This window comes from Caloenas nicobarica, chromosome Z (genome assembly GCF_036013445.1).
Source record: "Caloenas nicobarica isolate bCalNic1 chromosome Z, bCalNic1.hap1, whole genome shotgun sequence".
In the NCBI taxonomy this organism is placed as follows: Eukaryota; Metazoa; Chordata; class Aves; order Columbiformes; family Columbidae; genus Caloenas; species Caloenas nicobarica.
Genome location: NC_088284.1, coordinates 71,450,990 through 71,469,688, shown reverse-complemented (window position 1 = coordinate 71,469,688; position 18,699 = coordinate 71,450,990). Strand labels below are relative to the sequence as shown.

At 41.9% G+C, this 18,699-nt stretch overlaps 1 protein-coding gene across 1 annotated transcript in view; it reads right to left on the bottom strand.

Annotated features, from left to right (window-relative positions):
- The window catches only part of MOB3B (MOB kinase activator 3B), a 46,837-nt gene that overhangs the window by 365 nt on the left and 27,773 nt on the right, over positions 1-18,699 (bottom strand). The window contains exon 2 of the mRNA XM_065656835.1: positions 14,687-14,889. Within this exon, the coding sequence (XP_065512907.1) occupies positions 14,687-14,889 (203 nt within the window). The remainder of the gene's footprint in view (positions 1-14,686; positions 14,890-18,699) is intronic.

Below are 18,699 nucleotides of genomic sequence, written 5' to 3'. Positions count from 1 at the left end.
GCATCCCACAAGAAAGAAATAAATCACCTGCAAGAGCAGGAGACCTTTTCACTTAATGTAAGAACAAGGATTGCAATTGTTGTCATTGAACCTGCAGCCAACAGGAAACAGAGATACATTTTTTGCCTACTTATTCCTGCCTACACATGGACACATCAAGCATGTGAACACAAATCTCTAAGACTTGACAAGAGCTGTGGCATTTGTCTCTAGGATGGAGCCTTGGAGCATTCACAGACTCCAACAGGAACTGGGGTTTGGGATCCATATAAGGTTTTATTTGATCTGATTTACAGGTACTTTGACACAAACTCTGTGGTAACTGGATGCCCCTTTCTAGAAAATGCTTCATATTTGTCAGTAGATTTTCTGGAAGGATGTATCAGATGATCTGTCCAACAGCCGCTTGCTGTCAATGATGAAATCTAAGGGTCTGCATCTAAGGGTCACCATAGTTAGCAGGTTGTCTCTTTATCTCCTCTTTCATGTGTCTCCAGCCTGTACAGCATTTCCCTTGGAAAATCTATTTACATTTACCAAGTTATCAGAAGTTTCTGAAAATCTCCTTAGCTTGCTTGAATAATTTGTTGTAATTTATAAGACGATTAATACCTAATGTAAAGGGCTTCCTGGCAGTCTTGTAACTGTATCTTATTCTGTGCTTAACAGACAATTCCTCCACCTACAATCCCACACAGAATCATAGGACTTTTTTTCCTCTTCCAGAGCTTTAATTAGTTTTTGTTTCTTGTAGATTCATAAGATATCTTGCACCACTTGTTATTTTGCCATCATGTGTGTAATAGAATGGAATATTGACATTTGCAGCTGTTACAAAGACAATGGTAATTAGTACAGTAATTTATACATTCATGTGTGATCTGCACAGTGATCCATACAATAATCTGAACTAGCAGTTGCTTCTTTAATTTGTTAAAGGTGACAAAGGTGAATGTTCATGGAAGAATCTGTCTCTTTTTCTCCTTAAATGTCTTGTGGGGTTTTGAGGAGTTGCTTTGTTTTGTTTTTCTTTTAAATAGCTGTAATTAGGTTTATTCCTTCAGAGCAACAAACACCAAATGCAGGACTTAATATAATTCAGTTTCCTACTGTTTTATACATAAGCAGATACAAAATGCCTCTCCCTCTTCTTTCGAGAGATCAGAAAAAGCAACTATGCTAGGAAATAACGAAGTCCAGCAGATAATTCACTATTACATCAACACCACATTAACAAGCTCTGACCATCGCAGGCATTCCAGAAGCTGGTAAAATCCAGCAGCACTCAGTTTAATATAAAGCTCCCATGAAGCTCTTCCTGGGGAGGGCAGGGCAAGGAAGGGGCCACAAGCCCTGATGCGGTTTGACACCATGCAGGGGTTTTACTGACAGGGCCTGACACCATTTTAAATAATTATTTTATTTCCCTTATTTGAAGATTAATTAGGTGCTAATGCTCCTTGAGGCAGTGTTAACCTTTGCAGACCCCTAAATTTGCACATACTCAGTGTCTGCACATCCATACTGTGCTACCAATAACTGATAGGTCTGTGAGGTAAAACAGCACTACTTCTTCCTGCAGCTACTGCTGAACAGCTGTTTGCAGTCAGACAGTAGCATCTTATCCTTCTAGAAAGGCAGTAAAGAGGGTGATGTGGACAGTATCAGAGTCCTTGTAAACTTGGCAACCCTCCTTCAGGAGCAGTGGAAGGCAAACTGCCTCCAGACAGAATAATAAAACCTCATAAGAAACACATTCAACATGCAAAATGTATCTCCATTCTCACCTTAAAGAAAAAAAATACTATCAAAGCAGGAGTTTAGACATGGATACATGTGTCCAGACAAACAGAAGAGTAGGAGCCTAGATGACCTAGGCAGAAATGTAAACTAGAGGGCTTTAAACCAGTTTGCCATGTGAGTTTCTGAAGAATGAGACGAAGGGTGATACCCCCAGAGTCCAGCCAGGGCAGCACGGGCTGTGCTGCGTGCTGCAGAGCCTACTGCTGAGCCCTTTACGGAGCAAACCGCTCCTGATCACCAAACGCTCCCTCTGGGATACTTACCTTTAAAAGCTCAGCGCTTACTCTTCACAGAGCCTGCTGGAAAATCTCTCACTGATTCTAACGGGCACCAGGGAACTTAGGACACAGTCCCACTCCAGTAAACTCAGAGAGGTCCCCCTTAAACCTTACCAGAGGTCTGGCTCCTCAGCTATCCTGGTGGTACACAGCCATTAGGTGGGCATTGCCTCCAACACAAACTCAAAGCTGAGTCTTCTTCAGTTTTTCCTGATTCTTCCTCATTTTGTGCTTCTCTGAAACTTTACTGTTAATTTTAATTTCTGAAAGGTGTCGGGTATGTTCTTGCCTAATAATCATCAATTAAAAGCACATAAGCGTACTTCTCGAACATGGGAAATGACAACTACCTGTTGACTGACTTTTCTGAGAAGGCAGGAAGACTGGAAATGCTGACTCTGTGGCTTAAGGTACTAGGATACCCAGCCCCAGCTGCATATTAAATGCAATACACAGGCTAGACAGACAAGTTGGAGAATCAGACACAGAGACACATACAGGCACACACAAACTTTAAAAAATGTATTTAAAACTTCCAAAGTCTTTCTGTGCTGACTAAACACCCAAAACATTGTTAACAGGAACTCCGTAACAGAGCTTTTCATACCAGATGCACTTCCTGTTGCAAACGAATTACAAGAAATTCCAGAGCATTATTCTGTACCACTGCATTCAGACTTGTTCCTGCTCTCAATTTTAGATTACGCAACTAACTAAAAGAATGAAGTCAGAAATAAGTGCTGTTTTTAAAAGCCAAAATACAAAACAGAAAATTAAATCTGGACCCTACCTGTGTGTTAAATAAGCCCACAGACCAACCTCTGAGGAGAATGTAACACAGAACTAACTTCTAAGTGACTTAAAGAGAAACATTTGCTATTCTTTGTCAAGTCCTTAAAATACTTCCTCGCTTGCTGGAGTTAATGCTAGCGAGCTACTTTGTAAACACCAGGAATCTGTCTGTATTGTTAGTATTTGTGATTTCATGAAAGGATGCATTCTTCAGTATTTTTCAGGGAGTACCAACATGATTTCCCAGAAGAAGAAAAAAGGCAACACACAGTCTTAAAAGGGTAATCAATCTTTACCTCTGATGGATGCCTGGTCCTCTCCCTTCCCTGCTGCTCTAACACGCATGTCAGATACATTCAGCACATAAATCTATATCTAACTATTTTAATTTCCTCTCCTGAGTTCACCTTTAAATAAGTCAGGCAAAGAATGGAAAAAATCCAACATCTTACAGCATGCATGAATAGCTGAAGAAATCTCTTTTTAACGGGACAAACTTACCTACGGGGAGACGCTGATCAAATCTGAATGGGTTACAGGAACAGTTAGTTCCACAAGAAATAATCATGTTCTTCTAAGAAAATGCTGTTTCTATGCTCGAGTAAGTCAAATAAGGAGTTGGCAAAACATAAGGCGTAAAAAACCCAGACATCAGCTTTGTAAGCTCCCTGCCCGGAGGTACCCTGCAGCTTGGAAGACCTGACCAGGTAGCCGACAGCAAGGAGATGCCAGCAATGGACACCATGCCCAATTCACTACAGAAAACAAGTTTTCACATGTAGCCTGTCATGTACTCATCTTCAAACACTGCAACCCAAAAAAAAGCATTGCCCAGCCTTAGCCACATTCTTATGGTAAGGAACTTAATTCCTGTCTAACAATCCTGTGAATAAATACATGATGTTGGCCAGGAAGGCAATACACAAACAACCCTTCTGATCTGTGGTTCATTATTAGAAAGCTTTGCTGGAGCAGGACAAGCATCACTGGGACATACCTTTCTCCTTCCTGCTCCCACAGACAAAAAAGCAAGTCACACCCAAGAGGAATCCCATATATATGCAGAGAGGCTCAGTGATGTACCCATGGAGTCAGTTCAGTCTTTTTGTTGTTCAAATCAGAATCACAGAATAAGCAGATGCAGAAGCAAAAGGTTTAAAACAACATTTTACATACTGTTCGTCAAAGCACAAATGGCTATGACTTCTGCAACTTTTTTTGTTGTTTTCTTCACGAAGATTTCAACAATTGACAAATAATCATCATGTGGACAAAGCTCTTTGTATCCCGATCACAAAAGAGGCTCTTTACTCTGGAATAGCACAGATCACGCGGTCTAAAATCTTGTGCTGCACAATTAATCTATATTCAGACAGCTAATTGACCAGGATAGGAATGCCAAAACCAGAGCTGTAACAGTTAAGTCGTTTGCAAAAGTCTTTTTTTTTTTTTTTCTGGCATTTTTAGTTAGAGCAATGTGTTGAACCTTCATTTAGAAATAGTTTTCTCCAAAGTTACTAAAAATATTTCCCTTACTTCTTTAGTCGCCCCGTCTCTGTATACTGACATAAAAAATGGCAGACTAGTAATTGCTATCCAGTGGTCATATTGATCATTTGGGTATTTCCTTTGTTTGGTTTCAGGATGTATTCCACTTGAATGAGTCTCAATAATCATGATGCACGGGACTAAATTAATCTCTCCTACAATCTGTTTGGCTTCAGGGTAGTTATTTTGAAGCTAAGGTTGGCCTGATAATAATCCCAGTTGATTACTCCTGAATTTGTATAATGATGTTTGAGGACACAGATAATATTCCTGTCTGCAAATGTAATGCCTTATCACTGATGACAAAGGCATTTTATCAACTGACTACAAACTGGAACAGGACCAGGAAATTACACTGCCAGATGCTCCTGTCAGTAGGGTTAGATCCAGGTAGACACATAGAACATGCATTTGGATGACCGACTTGCTTAAAGGATTCATATTCCAAGGAGGTACTTTCACCTTCTGCATGATGGTGCAGAACTATGATGGTGCTATTTGCCTTGCTGAATGCATGTCAGTTTGTGCTAGTGTTAAGAGAAATGAGGCGAAATAGGAGGTCTGCGTCTCTTTTGAGTCCTGAGACTTCCGTTGCGTCTGCTGAGGCAAAAGGCACAAGTCGCTTGAAATGAAAGGCAGCTAAGGCTGCAGCTGCAGCCCCTGCCCCCTGATCGCAGACACTGCGTCGGCTTCACAGGCTCAAGCTCCGGCTGCCAAGGTTGCTGCTGCCTCCTCCACTGCAGATACTGTTACTCCTCCAGGCTCAAAGGCTAACAAGGCAGCCCCTCCTTCCTCACACACTGGGCACTGTTGCTGTTGTAATCATAACAACCACCATGATTATGCCAATGCCAGTGACAGTCATTCAGACTCTGGAAACAAATCAAAGGATGGTGAGCCCATATCTGCATCAGTTGCCGGTTGTAAGAAAGTCACAAGAAAGACTACTCGTGCTGCAGGTGATGGCAAAGGGCCAGCAGGTGACTGCACAGGGCCAACATCAACCCAAGGTGCATCATCAGTGCAGGAAGGAGAGGAAGTGACCACCACTCGGTCCTTTTCTCCAGGTGAGCTGAGAGATCTGCGAAAAGACTTTAGTCGTCATGAAGGCGAGAATATTGTAACCTGGCTGCTCCAATGCTGGGATAATGGGGCTGAAGGGGGAAGTGGGGGGAGAGGAGGTTAACAATACATCTGCCATGGTTTTATTGTCACCCCGCAATCAAACCACGACAACTATGAACTACAATTTTGTTGTATATAACCGGTATTTTACATAAATAATTCTATCCACTAACAGATCTATTTAAATGGGACAATAAATACTTTTTTTTTTTTTTTTTTTACAAAACTGCCAAGTTCATTTGGCACTAGATTTTTGACAATCAGAAAAACTGGACTTGCTGTTTCTAACTTTTCTGTTTTGTGTCAGCATAGAAAGAATAATAACAGCCCAATCTAACATTCAATAAAACTAATGAAGTCACTCAATAGGTACTGTTCAAATTATGAAAACACATATTTTTAGTTAGGTAGAACAGCTTTCCTGAAACTTGTTATAAAGGTCTTCACAACTGCCTTCTGATGCCAGTTAGACTTCTGGATCAAGCCATTAAATGTTATAGAAAGGAAATAGAAATAATATATATTTTTTAATAGTTATCCAAAATTTCAAGTTGTTTTGACTTCTAGGAAATCTCAAGTTTTGCTGCTGTTGTTTTTTTTCACACAGGCTTTTATTTGTGAAGATTGACAACACCCAATCAGTGGATTGCCTCCTTGTTTCAGTCCAGTAGGGGCAGCTGATCTATGTTATTCAGAAAAGCACAGGATATATCTAAACTGGAGAGAAGATATTTTTGCCCAAGAGGATGAACAGCACTAGTTCTCTCCATAGTGACCAGAACAGTTGAGAAGCTAATGCAGACAGGACAAAAGCATTTCCAAAAGCACTGCAGGAACCACAGTGGAGGAGTCCCCACGATACCTTTCGCAATGCTGGCAAAAAAGCTTTTTCCAGTCTCCGCTTGCTGTTACTGTGCCTTCCACACAGAGCATGGACAACCAGCAAGGACGCCTTTTGCTAACTGGTGTAAGAGCTAGCGTAAATGGACACATACAAATTATAGACAGAAAAGGCCATTTCATTAAACTCTTAATGTTTTCATCACTTTCTGATTTGACCGACAGTGCATTCTCCAGGGTTTTTCCTTGATGGGGTATGAACCGCAACTCCGATTCACATCAGCCACGTGTTACTAGAACAGGCAGCGTAAGGTATCACCACTGTGGTTACTAAAGGGCAATTTTGGCTCTGATTCAGCTCAGAACTTCAGCACAGTGGAATTCCATGTGCAGGAAGCTCACATGAGTAGAAGAAACAGTTATGTAGCCATTATAAAGCAAATAGTTTCAAATTCCCTTTTTATATCACACTTGATCTGGAATGCCCCTGTCATTTTTTTGTGGTTTTGCAACCACAATTGCTCTTTTCTACTCTGTTTTCTCTCTTTGTTGCTGTAACCAAGGCAGCTATTCCCCCCACACACTGAGCTATCACAGAGTAACAACCTATTTACTAAGCAAAAAAAATCACATTAACTCATCAGAAGCTCAAAATGAATGAAATACTTATGGAAAAGACTTTTTAATATGTGATGTATCTTTCGTATTATAGCAATCTTATAGAAGTTCGGTGTAAAAAAAAAAAGAAAAAAGAAAAGAAGTGCAAAAGTATCAGATGCTATTTTGCAGTTAGTTTCTGCTCTTTTAATGTTTTGCAAAATTGAAGACATTTCGAGGAATAAACTTCTTCAAAGATTTCTTGTCCTCACGTTATTCTGGACTGTTAACTATAGCTCTTTTTATTTTGCATTAAAAATTTCTTCAAAGTACAAATGTGATGCAAACAGTGAAATGTGGATTAATTTGGAGAAGCCCTTTTTATCCAACAGGCTATAATTTACATTCATTAGCTAAACTTTAAAAGAGGACTTATGTGTTTTACTCTTCGCCAGCAACAGACACCTGTACTTATGTAACCACAAAAGAGAGATAATTGTGTCAAAGCATGAGACGGCAGAGCGGCTAATCCAGAGCACCAAGAAGAACCACTTCAAAACCTCCTATGAGTCTACGACACACAGAAAACTGTCAGTAGGAAAGTCTTTCTGTCCTCCTATTCTCACAACAGTGTGTGTTTGGGTTCAGTGCAAGCAAAGCAGCTGATATGATAAAAATAGTCATTAAAAACATGCATGCCAGAAATTATTTACTGAGAAACTCTGGCAGTGCAGTGCATCTTATGACTCTGCTTTCTTGTAGCATCAAGCTGAAAAACCTATTTTTCAGCACAGTTAAATCCCAGAGTTCTTGTTTCCACCTTATTTTCTTACAGGAAATGGAGGAGATGGAAAAGATGGTGTTGATTTAGCTGCCATTGGCTTCTTGTTCAGTTAATGATCAAATCCATTCATTGATAAATTCTCATCATTTGTACAATGTAAAAGAAATTCTGTTTCTACCACCTGCCTTGTGCCAATATCAGTCTGTGTGCAACTGTTCAGGAAAGTGTCCTGGCAAAACTTCCAGCTCTTCAAGGAGTTAGTCAACAGGATCTGCTGGGAAACTACCCTCAGGGACAAGGGAGCAGAACAGAGCTGGCAGATCTGTAAGGAGGCTTTCCACAGAGCACAAGAGATCATGATCCCTAGATGTAAGAAATCAGGTAAGGAGGGCAAGAGGCTGGTATGGCTGAGTCAACACCTGCTGGTCAAACTGAAGGGCGAGAAGGAAAATGGCAGTTGAAGCAGGGACAGGTGTCCTGGGAAGAGCACAGGGACACTGCCCAGTGGTGCAGAGATGGGTCAGGAAGGCCAAGGGACAGCTGGAGCTGAACTTGACAAGGGGTGCAAAGAATAACAAGAAGGGTTTCCACAGATAACATCAACCAGAAAAGGAAGGTCAAAGAAAGTGTACCCCCCCAATAAGCAAGACTACCAAGCTGGTATCAACGGACAAGGAGGAGGCTGAGGTAATCAACAACTTCTTTGCCTCAGTCTTCACTGGCAAGCTCTCTTCCCACACCTCTCAAGTGGAAAATGAACTGCAAGACAGGGACTGGGGGAGCAAAGTCCCTCCCATTGTAAGTGAAGATCAGGTTCGTGAGTACCTGAAGAACCTGAACATACATAAGTCTATGGGACCTGATGAGATGCATCCCATTGTCCTGAGGGAATTGGCTGGTTTAGTTGCCAAGCCACTCTCCACGACATTTGAGAAGCATGGCAGTCAGGTGAAGTCCCTGGTGACTGGAAACAGGAAAACATTGCACCTATTTTTAAAAACGGGAAGAAAGGAGGAGCCTGGGAACTACCGATCTGTCAGCCTCACCTCTGTGCCTGGGAAGATCATGAAGCGGATCCTCCTACAGGCTATGCTAAGGCACATGGAGGACGGGGAGGGGATTAAGGACAGCCAGCATGGCCTCACCAAGCACAAGTCCTGACCAACCTAGTGCCTTCTATGATCGAGTGACTGCATCAGTGGACAAGGGAAGAGCTAAGGATGTCATCTATTTGGACTTCTGTTAAGTCTTTGACATGGTTGCCCACAACATCCTTCTCTCTAAATTGGAGAGGTATGGATTTGATGGGTGGACTGTTCGGTGGATAAGGAAATGGCTTGATGGTCACATCCAGAAAGCAGTGGTCAATGGCACAATGTCCAGATGGAGGTCAGTGATGAGTGGTGTCCCTCAAGGGTCCCTACTGTGACCAGTACTGTTTAGTCATCAATGACACAGACAGTGCGATCAAGTGCACCCTCAGCAAGTTTGTGGATGACACCAAGCTGAGTCATGCAAGTGACATGCCTCAGGGAGAAGATGCCATCCAGAGAGACCTGGACAAGCTCGAGAAGCAGGCACATGTGAACCTCATGAGGTTTGAGAAGGTCATGTGCAAGGTCCTGCTCCTGGCTCAGGGCAGCCCCTGGTATCAATCCAGGCTGGGGGATGAACGGATGGAGAGCAGCCCTGCAGAGAAGGACTTGGGGGAACTAGTGGGTGAAAGACTGGACAAGAGCCGGCAATGTGCGCTTGCAGCCCAGAAGGCCAATCATATCTTGGACTGCATCAAAATTAGCACGGCCAGCAGGTCGAGGGAGGTGATTCTGCCCCTCTGCTCTGTTGTCACCCCACCTGGAGTCCTGCATCAAGCTGTGGAGCCCTCAGTATAGGAAAGACATCACAAAAATGATCAGAGGGCTGGAACAGCTCTGCCATGAGGACAGGCTGAGAGAGTTGGAGTCGTTCAGCCTGGAGAAGAGAAGGCTCCAGGGAGACCTTATTGTGGCCTTTCAGTACTTTAAAGGGGCCTATAGGAAAGATGGAGACGGACTTTTTAGCAGGGCCCATTGCAATAGAACAAAGGATAATGGTTTTAAAGTAAAACAGGGGAGATTCAGGCTGGACATGAGGAAGAAATTGTTTACAATGAGGGTGGTGAAACACTGGCACAAGTTGCCCAGGGAGGTGGTAGAAGCCCCATCCCTGGAGACATCCAAGTCCAGGCTGGACAGAGCTCTGAGCAACCTGATCTGGGTGAAGATGTCCCTGCTCATGGCAGAGGGATTGGACTAGATGACCTTTAAAGGTCCCTTCTAACCCAAACTATTCTATGATCTTATGAAAAACAACAGTTTCGGCTGAGCTGGTGCTCAGCTGATCCATCCTTGGATCTGACTACAGTAACACAAAGACTAGCTTTGACACAAGGGAAGAGGACTATCCACTAAGCAGTGATAGGAAGGGCGGGACCACCATTTCCAGTTTCAGACTACACTGAGCTTGGCTTTAAATTATTCTGGAACTATACCTTAAGTGATTAGGTCATGAAAGATACTGGCTGAAAGGCTTGGAGATGCAAACACTGTCTTTTCGCAAACAATTCCACACATATGGCAGCACTTTTGACATCCTGGCTGTAAGCAGGTTGGTGCAAAAGTAATTGCGGTTTTTGCATTGTTGAAATTTGCTGTTTGATATTGGAATACATTCTTAAATAAATGTGATTACGTTATATGTAGTAAATATCAGAGTGACCTAGTGATTCCTGTTGCTAGCATATGGCTCATGTTATTGATAAGGATGTTCTGAGTCTCATTGAGGAAACCAGATGTACTGAAACACAGGAACAGGAACAGACAAATCGTGGACTGAAGGACAAGAAGATGACCAAATGGGGGAGATAACAGAAACGTCAGCAAAAGCCAGAAGGACAGTGATTTTTTTCTACAAGGACCCCCGAGTTCAGATAAAGGACAAACTGAGGAAGAGGACAGCCTTCATCCTGACGACCACCAGATGGGGAGAGAAGACCCTAACACCAAGACAGAGCATGCGTATCTATTAGTATGAATATGTATTAGTAGGTGGGATAATTCCCAAAAATAGAGAATTGTAATCACAAAGTGGGGGTATATAATGACCACTATAAGCTTTGTCAGGTGTGCGTGTAGGTGGAACGCAGATTCCCCACGCACCCCGCGCTGCTTTGCTTAACTCTACTACAATAAATTTCTCTTGAGCATAGACTCTGTCTGTGTTGAGTGAGTTTATCTATCTACATTATACATCATTTTAATGTGCTTTTCTCACTTTTTTTTTTTGCTACTGACTTATTACTTGCTGTTTGTATTTATTTTAAACTATGAAAATGATATTAGACAAAAAGCAAATTTGAGTGATTTTCTTATTCGAGTTTAAAATGGGTAGCAAAGCAGCGGAGACAACTTGCAACATCTCTGCTCACAGATACTTCAGAAAGCAGCAGCCACCAAGAGGAGAGGCCACACGGCTGATAGCGCTGTTGCGGATGTGATTGGAGACGTACTCTTGGAAGGAAGTGCCCTGTGCCAGAGCAGGTGCACCCCTGAAAGGGGCTGTGGGTCATGGGCAACCCACACCAGGACTGGGACACCATGGAGGGACTGTGTGCCACTGTAAATCCATGCTGGAGTGGAGAGAAACAAGTTAAAAGCAAGAAGCAATACACGCATCCCTGGTCTCCTGCATTGTCCCTCACCTCACCGAAGGGACTAGGAGCAAATCCAAGGTGAGCTGAGACCCAGAAGGCAGGAAGATTAAGTTTTTTGCTGAATTTGAGCTTGGGGGAGAAAGGTGTTTCTTCACAAAGTGTTTTGTTTAATTGCCTTTTTTTTTTCCTCAATACCCAGATTTGTAATCAACAGTTTTGCTAATGGGCAACAAATCAAGACTGGTTTGCACATAATGTGCTTATAAAATACTCTGGCACATTTCTTAATCCCTACATACTATGAAATCTGTTATTAGACAAAGATAACACAGGAAGGAAATAAAGGGCATTACTCACTGTAGCTGGGCTGGTGTTTGAACAGTAAGTTGCTGTGCTCAGGCAACTATGTTAAGAATGTCACTAAAAAGCACATTTAGATGCAGTGTTTAAAGCACCCTACACAGGCAGTCACCTATATAGGTTGAGGGTGGGATGGAGGTAATAGGCAGCACTTCACTAGAGAGTTTTGGCCATGGGAAGAGGCTCAGAAGTGAATTAAGGTTAACTACTGCCAGTGAAAAATAAAGCCAGCCACACAGGGAGCCAGCACAAAGCGGATGCCACATCTTAAAATTCAAACCCTAGTTTATTTCCAGATAGCCTCCCCATGGAGGAGTGCCTTAGAGCTCGTCTGAGAGCTCTCACAGTGCAGACTGCTTTGTCTGCCTGTTAGTTGCAGAAAAGGGCAGATATGTTTTCTGGCTTCTTAGTTTCCCCCAAATTAACCAATTGGACATGCATATTTTTTTCTTCAGGACCACCTTCAGAGTCAGTGACTGTGCCAGCTTCCTTTATAGTCTTCATATGAAGTAATTCTACGAAAGTCTCAGGGATCTGTCAAATTAGCATAGTGATGGGGATGGGAAAAAGATATGCAGCATTTTAAACTATAGCTCCCTCTTTGACTGCAGAAAGGACAAATTATGCAACTCCCAAATGGGAGGGGTGACCCTATTTGGCTTATTTGCTTCATTTGATTTTGTAACTGCTGCATTGAGCTGCAAAAGGCTGATAAAATCTATTTTAAACAAAGAGCATAAGTCCTGCAGGCTAATATTACTATTAATCCACTGCCTGCTTCCCCAATTATTCTCCCTTCTTGAAGTTATGTTGATAAATCAGTTGCTTTCCTGTTTATTAAAGCATGTTGCAGGCTGTTTATTTAATCAGCTCTTGGCCCATTTTCTAATTAAGGGAGATAATGTGGGTTCATTTCCTGCCATGGTGAACCTGGCAGGGCACAGGTTGTCCTCAACTACCGCATTAAAATTCAAGATTATTTGTAATGTCTGCTTTTGTTTGGCAACTCCTTCCCTTCTCTCTGCCCAGCTGGAGAAAAAAAAATACAGACATATGTTTTTTTTCTGCATTTCCACACCGCTGACACCCGCCCAAGTCAAGGACAGGAAGATGGAAGCAGGTGGAGCTTTGTCAGTTTGCTGACATGGTGCCTTCCAAGTGCAGGTGAAAACATTTTTCTGGGAGACCTTGCATCCCAGCCAAGTTAATAATACTGCATCATATGATGATCATAAGGACGATTTTGTGAAGGGAGAGAATGCTGGAATGCAAGGGAAAAGCACATACCAGTTGAAGCATGTTCCTAACTTGCCCTGCTGCTGGACTTGGACCACATTCTGCACCACTCTGGCCCCAACCCTTCCTTTGCTTAGTGCAGGAATATTGCTAACCATCAAATGCAGCATTAAATAATTTTTGTGCTCTTCATGTTCCAAAGGAAGCAAGGATCTTTTAAGGGCCTTAAGACTGCCCCTCTTCCTACCTCTGAGATATCCTGCCTTGTATCTTGCTTGTGACACATCCTCAGCATTTAACAGCTACAGCTAACCTAGCATCACTAGTCTGGCAGTGAAGTTCTCTTTTGCAGGGCTGCCTTCTAACCCTTATGACACATTTACGTGGCATATTGGTTTATCCTATCTAGAAAGAAACCACAGATACATTGCAAGTTATCAATATATTGCCATATGCAGTGTGTTTCAGCAAGCCTTGTGAACTGCTGAAAACAAGACCATCCATTTTGTCTCACTTTACAGGCTCGCCTTCAATCAGAATAAGCATGTACGTGTATGACACCTACAACGGCTCCAATTCCTGAAGAAACGTAGGCAGACATCACTTTGCCACACTTTCAGAAGTGTTTCATACCAACTATGCTATACAATTCCTTGCAATGTGCCTTTTGGTGGAACAAGTGAAAACCTGACATGGTCCTGGGCAGCCCTCTTTAGGTGACACTGCTTTGAGCAGGGATTTGCACTACATGATATCCATAGGTGCCAGGCAACCTCAGCTGTTCTGTGATTCTGTAGAAAAAAAAAAATCCCAGTGGTTCTAGCACTTCATCAAGAAGCTGTACAACACAGTATTTTCCAAACTCTAACCCATGGAGAAATATTGTCCTGATTCCTTTTAAAGTTGGCTAAATGATCACAGTGAAGATTTGTGCATAAACTGCTTTCTGAATTGCACCTTACTTTTCCTTCTCTGCGTATACTTTTATTTTATTTGCATTTGCAAGCAACAGCAAATGTTCTTCTATTTCTGGAGCCTTAATTTTGGAAACAATGAATTTAATTTTGGTCTATTTCAGTCCAAAAGGAAGTGTCTGGTTTTGTAACATTGCTAATTGTCTGAACTGCTGTCTCACCTCATCTATCTCGCTTAGATCCACAGAGTGTGCTCTGAATGTAGCACACTCAGTACCTTCACAAACACCTATTTAAAGATTTTTTTTTTTAATCACCTTTATATAGACCACTTGTCCCTTCACATGCATTTAAGTGACTGCTATGACTACCATGCTGTTACTGACCAATGAAAAAAGAGAGAATGAAATTATATATAAAATATATAGTACAGGAAGAAACATAAGACAAAAGAGCTTCTATTTTCAAATGGCAGTATTTCCCACCTTGTATTTTTCCATACAAAATACTTTGCACTTTTCTCTTTTTACTGAGCATCTCACACATACAGTAGCAGATAAAATGGGTCTATGGATAGAGGCAAGAGTTCATTCCTTTAAATTGGCTGTGTTAAACCATGGACCTTATTCCCAGAGGAAACTCACTGCAAAGTGTGGGAAGGGCTCAGTGAAGGGAGGAGGAAAATTTCCTAGAGCTTTCTCCCAGACCCCACACTTACCAAAGGCTCTAGTTCTTTGCGGTCTATGAGGTTGAGCTCTGTCACAAAGTAATAAAAATGCTTGTAACAAGTATTGACGTGGGCCTCAGCCCCCATGAGGATGATACGGTCAAAGTGATGGATGTAGACGTGAACGAACACCCGAAAAAGCCGGCAGAGTATCTTCTTGCAGATCTGAAGGAAGTTCTTTGGAAAGGGAACACCTGTGAACAGAGAAGGCAGGGTTGTCACTACCATCCTGTCATCCTCCGAAGACAACGGCTTTGGAGCAAAGCGTGAGTTTGTAACTGCAAACTAGGTTATGGCTTCCTAGGTCTCTTTTCCAATCGGAAGATCGCTTAATGCATACATTTATCTGTTTGCTAGCACCAAAGATAACCAAACACTTAAGCAACTTTAATGGATCAAGAATGACAGATACTGGTCGTTTTTCCCTGAATAATATAATGGAAGAACATCCAGTATTGTAATGCTCAGATTTTCACTGCAGTGCACACTGTCCCATTAACATTAATAGCTTCACATCCTGAGATGGCTGTTCCCCATACTGATACACAGAGAGCTCATCCTAGAAGTGACAGACAGTCTCCTCCTCATCTTATTCAACACTGGCATTTCACAGCACCAAATTTAACAATGAATTTGAAATAACTGAGTGAAGGACAGATGCCTTTGCTTTCACCTTCCCCGCAGTTATGTGTATCAATCTGATTGCTCTTTTAATAAAAAACTCTTCAAAAGACACAAGAACAGCTCTTCCAAAATACCTTAGAATTTACACCACTTTGCAGCTGTAGACTCCAAAGCAGCAGCAAAAGCACCATTTGCAAGTAGACAGACAAGCATCCCAGTGTGGTAACAATAAAAAGACTGATCTTGCATGGCTTTGCGTACCATTGAGCTGCACCAAAAAGCTGCAGGGTTCATCTCCTTCTGTGGAGATTAAGACAATGGCTTTAGTGCTATGCTTGAAACTCTGCTGCTACTTTGCTTTGTTGCACAGTCGCTGTGTCTGTTAGCATGTGAGCAGGGAAGCACATCAGCACGCAGAAGCGTCCTGCTCAGTGTATCCCTGAATGGCCTCTACATTTGCCATCGCTGAGGTGCAGATGATGTGAGAAACTGTGTTGTTTTTTTTGGCCTGTACTGGGTTCATTGGAGGCAAATACTCTTGAAATAATTTCAAGTAGCTTTAGAGATGCAGTGCAGCCCTTCTTATTTCCTGATGTACAAACTGGGAACTGGAGAAACAGCTGCATATATCCAAGCACAACTACTTTATAAGAAATGTTGGGGTTTTGGTTGTCACATCCATTCATCTCAGTGCTGAAGCTAATACTGAAGGTCACAGAGAAGGAGGTCTAAATGCTCAAGCCATGAACTGAGACATTGCTGTACTACAGAACTGATAATACATACAGATGTCTTGGCAATATTTGAATCAAAACTCCACACAATTAGCCAAACACCTGGATTATAACAAACAACTGTTGTTACTTCCAAGGGCAAAATAAATACAATCTATCGAAAAACATAAAGAAACCCCAGTCAGTTGTTTATTAACCAGGAGGATCACATTGCAGCCATCAGAGCATGGCTAAATTCAGGAATGATACCAGCAGCAGCATGCTTTGCATTTTTGTAAAAGCTACCCAAACCAGAATTTTAAAAATATACCCAATAAAATGTTAAGTCTTAAAAAAGGGGGAAGATGAATGGCTGGCACTTGTAACTGCAAGCTGGTTCACTGAAGTGAGAAAAGAATTCTTGAAGGCCCTACCTTTTCTGATCTGGAACAGGCATGTCCCCAAATGGAGAATAATTAATCTTCCACGGGCTGACATATGATTGTTATTGAAGAATGTTACTATAATGAAGAAACCCATACTTCTGTATTAATTGACTAAAACAAGCTTAATAAAGAAAGCTGACAAGTCCCTACGTGCAGTAAGTGCAAAGGCTGTAGAGCACTGTTTCTGCCACAAACAAGGACCTTCAACTGTCTTGTTTTAGATGTGTTAGGCAGTCAATTTGAGGACACAAAAATAACAGACAGAAAAAAAATAGCTGGTGCAGAGCAGCCTAGGGTGTGTAATAAGCTTACAGTGCTCCCACTGCTCCTCACATGCACTAAGTTTTCAGACAGGCTGTGTAGTTTCATTTACCACTGCGGAACTTCTCTAATTTTGCAGGGCTGTTTCATTTACTCTTAACTAAACAGTGAAACATTGCTGCTATCACAGATATGTCACCTGGGTAGGGTAGAATCCATAGTGGCTCTCTGACTTCTCCTTCCTGCAAAACTGTTTTACAAACTGACATGGTGATCTAAATAGTTTAAAAGTGCCTCCTTGTACCCCTAAGAGCAACTGGTAGCTGTGCAGTAAGGCAGGATCCTCAGCCTTGGAGAGCCTGCCAGCCAGTCCGCCCCAGAGCACAGAGGAGGCTCAAAGTCTGGGCAGCCTCACGGTGCAGATGAACATATGGAAATGGCTGCATCACTAGTTTAAACATACACTCTGCTGCTCTTTGTGTTCAAAATTAGACAAAAGTATGGTAGAAATGCAGTCTAGAAGAAAAAAAAATCTCATACAACAGCACAGATTCTGATCTCAGTTACAACAGAATGAATACAATGCAATGACATAAAAATTTAAAAAATCAGAGTGAAATGATTCTGGAGTTATATTCTGAGGTCAGAATTTGGCCTAATGTTTTGTTCCTACTGCAACTGCTATAGTTATAAATAAATCAACCACAGAACATAATCATTTTGAATGGCTCTTGTAAATGGACTAGCTTAGATACTTGACTTGTTAAGGAGCCTGTTCCCTGTCCCTCATCAGTCACCATGGTTTTTGCCTTCTCTTCCTCCAAGCCTTCATTTAACATGGAACCCAGGTTTAATAATTCCTTTCCTGGGAATTTGTAGTTAAAAAAGGAGAGGAAGAAAAAGAAGAATAGCTGCACCCATATATCCTGGTGACAGATGCACCGCAGCAGGACAGGGAAATGATCATGTCATTTCCCCCATGCTCTGGCCTCCCTATGCTCCACTGACCTTTTTGCTTCTGTTGCCTTTCTAGAAAAGGTTACTTCTAACATGAGTAGGACTCTCTACAATTTCCAAAACTTACCCAAACCATTTATCAAGTTATTTTCCATCAGAAAATGGAAGGATTTTCCTTTTTGTTTTGAAAACAGCCTTATACTCAGAGCTCTCTTCTTAATTTGCCACCACATGATTTGCTCCTGCACCAGAGTGAGCACCCAGATCTAATCCATCCATCCTCAGACAGACATATAGCACAGTGCTAACAAAGTGATCATGCCACTGATCTGTTGTCTTATTTCTTTGAGTATTCCACACACATGACAACTGCAGACAGTGTCATGGACCTCCTCTGACAACACACTCCCCAAGGAATATTACAACTGCTACCTGCTCAAAAGACTGGTCACAATGACAGGGAAAAGTATGCTGACCATCTCGCATGGTGATTACCAGTAAGTCTGTTAAAGCACACATGTTTTAATGCCATGATGAAGGTCCTCATTTAAACCCTGCTGATCCAAACCTATTCTTTGTATAATGTAAAAAATGGTGAGATAAGAGAGAGTAAAAGTTAAAGAAACTAGATTAGGTGGGGATAAAGGAGGGTAACTAAAGGTCTGAAATGAATGGAACGGGCGAAAAGTCTTTCTCCTTTGATATATGAAAACTTTTAATCTTCTTCAGTATGTATCACAATCTCCCCTGAAGTAGATCAGTTGCACAAGTTAGAGAGGAAACAGAAGAAAAGTTGTGATGCAGTTTGTCTTTGTTGCCTGATTCATTACCTTTAGGCAAGAGTCAGAAAGTGCATTGTCTCAGAAAGTTGATGCTGAGGAACCAGAGAGAAATCCAGACTTTTTCTTGTAATGTTACATGTGGTTCTTGACTGGCTTACATTCCAGACTGTAACATGCAATGAAAACAACTGTCCAGTTAAATCTTCTGTGATGACAGACAC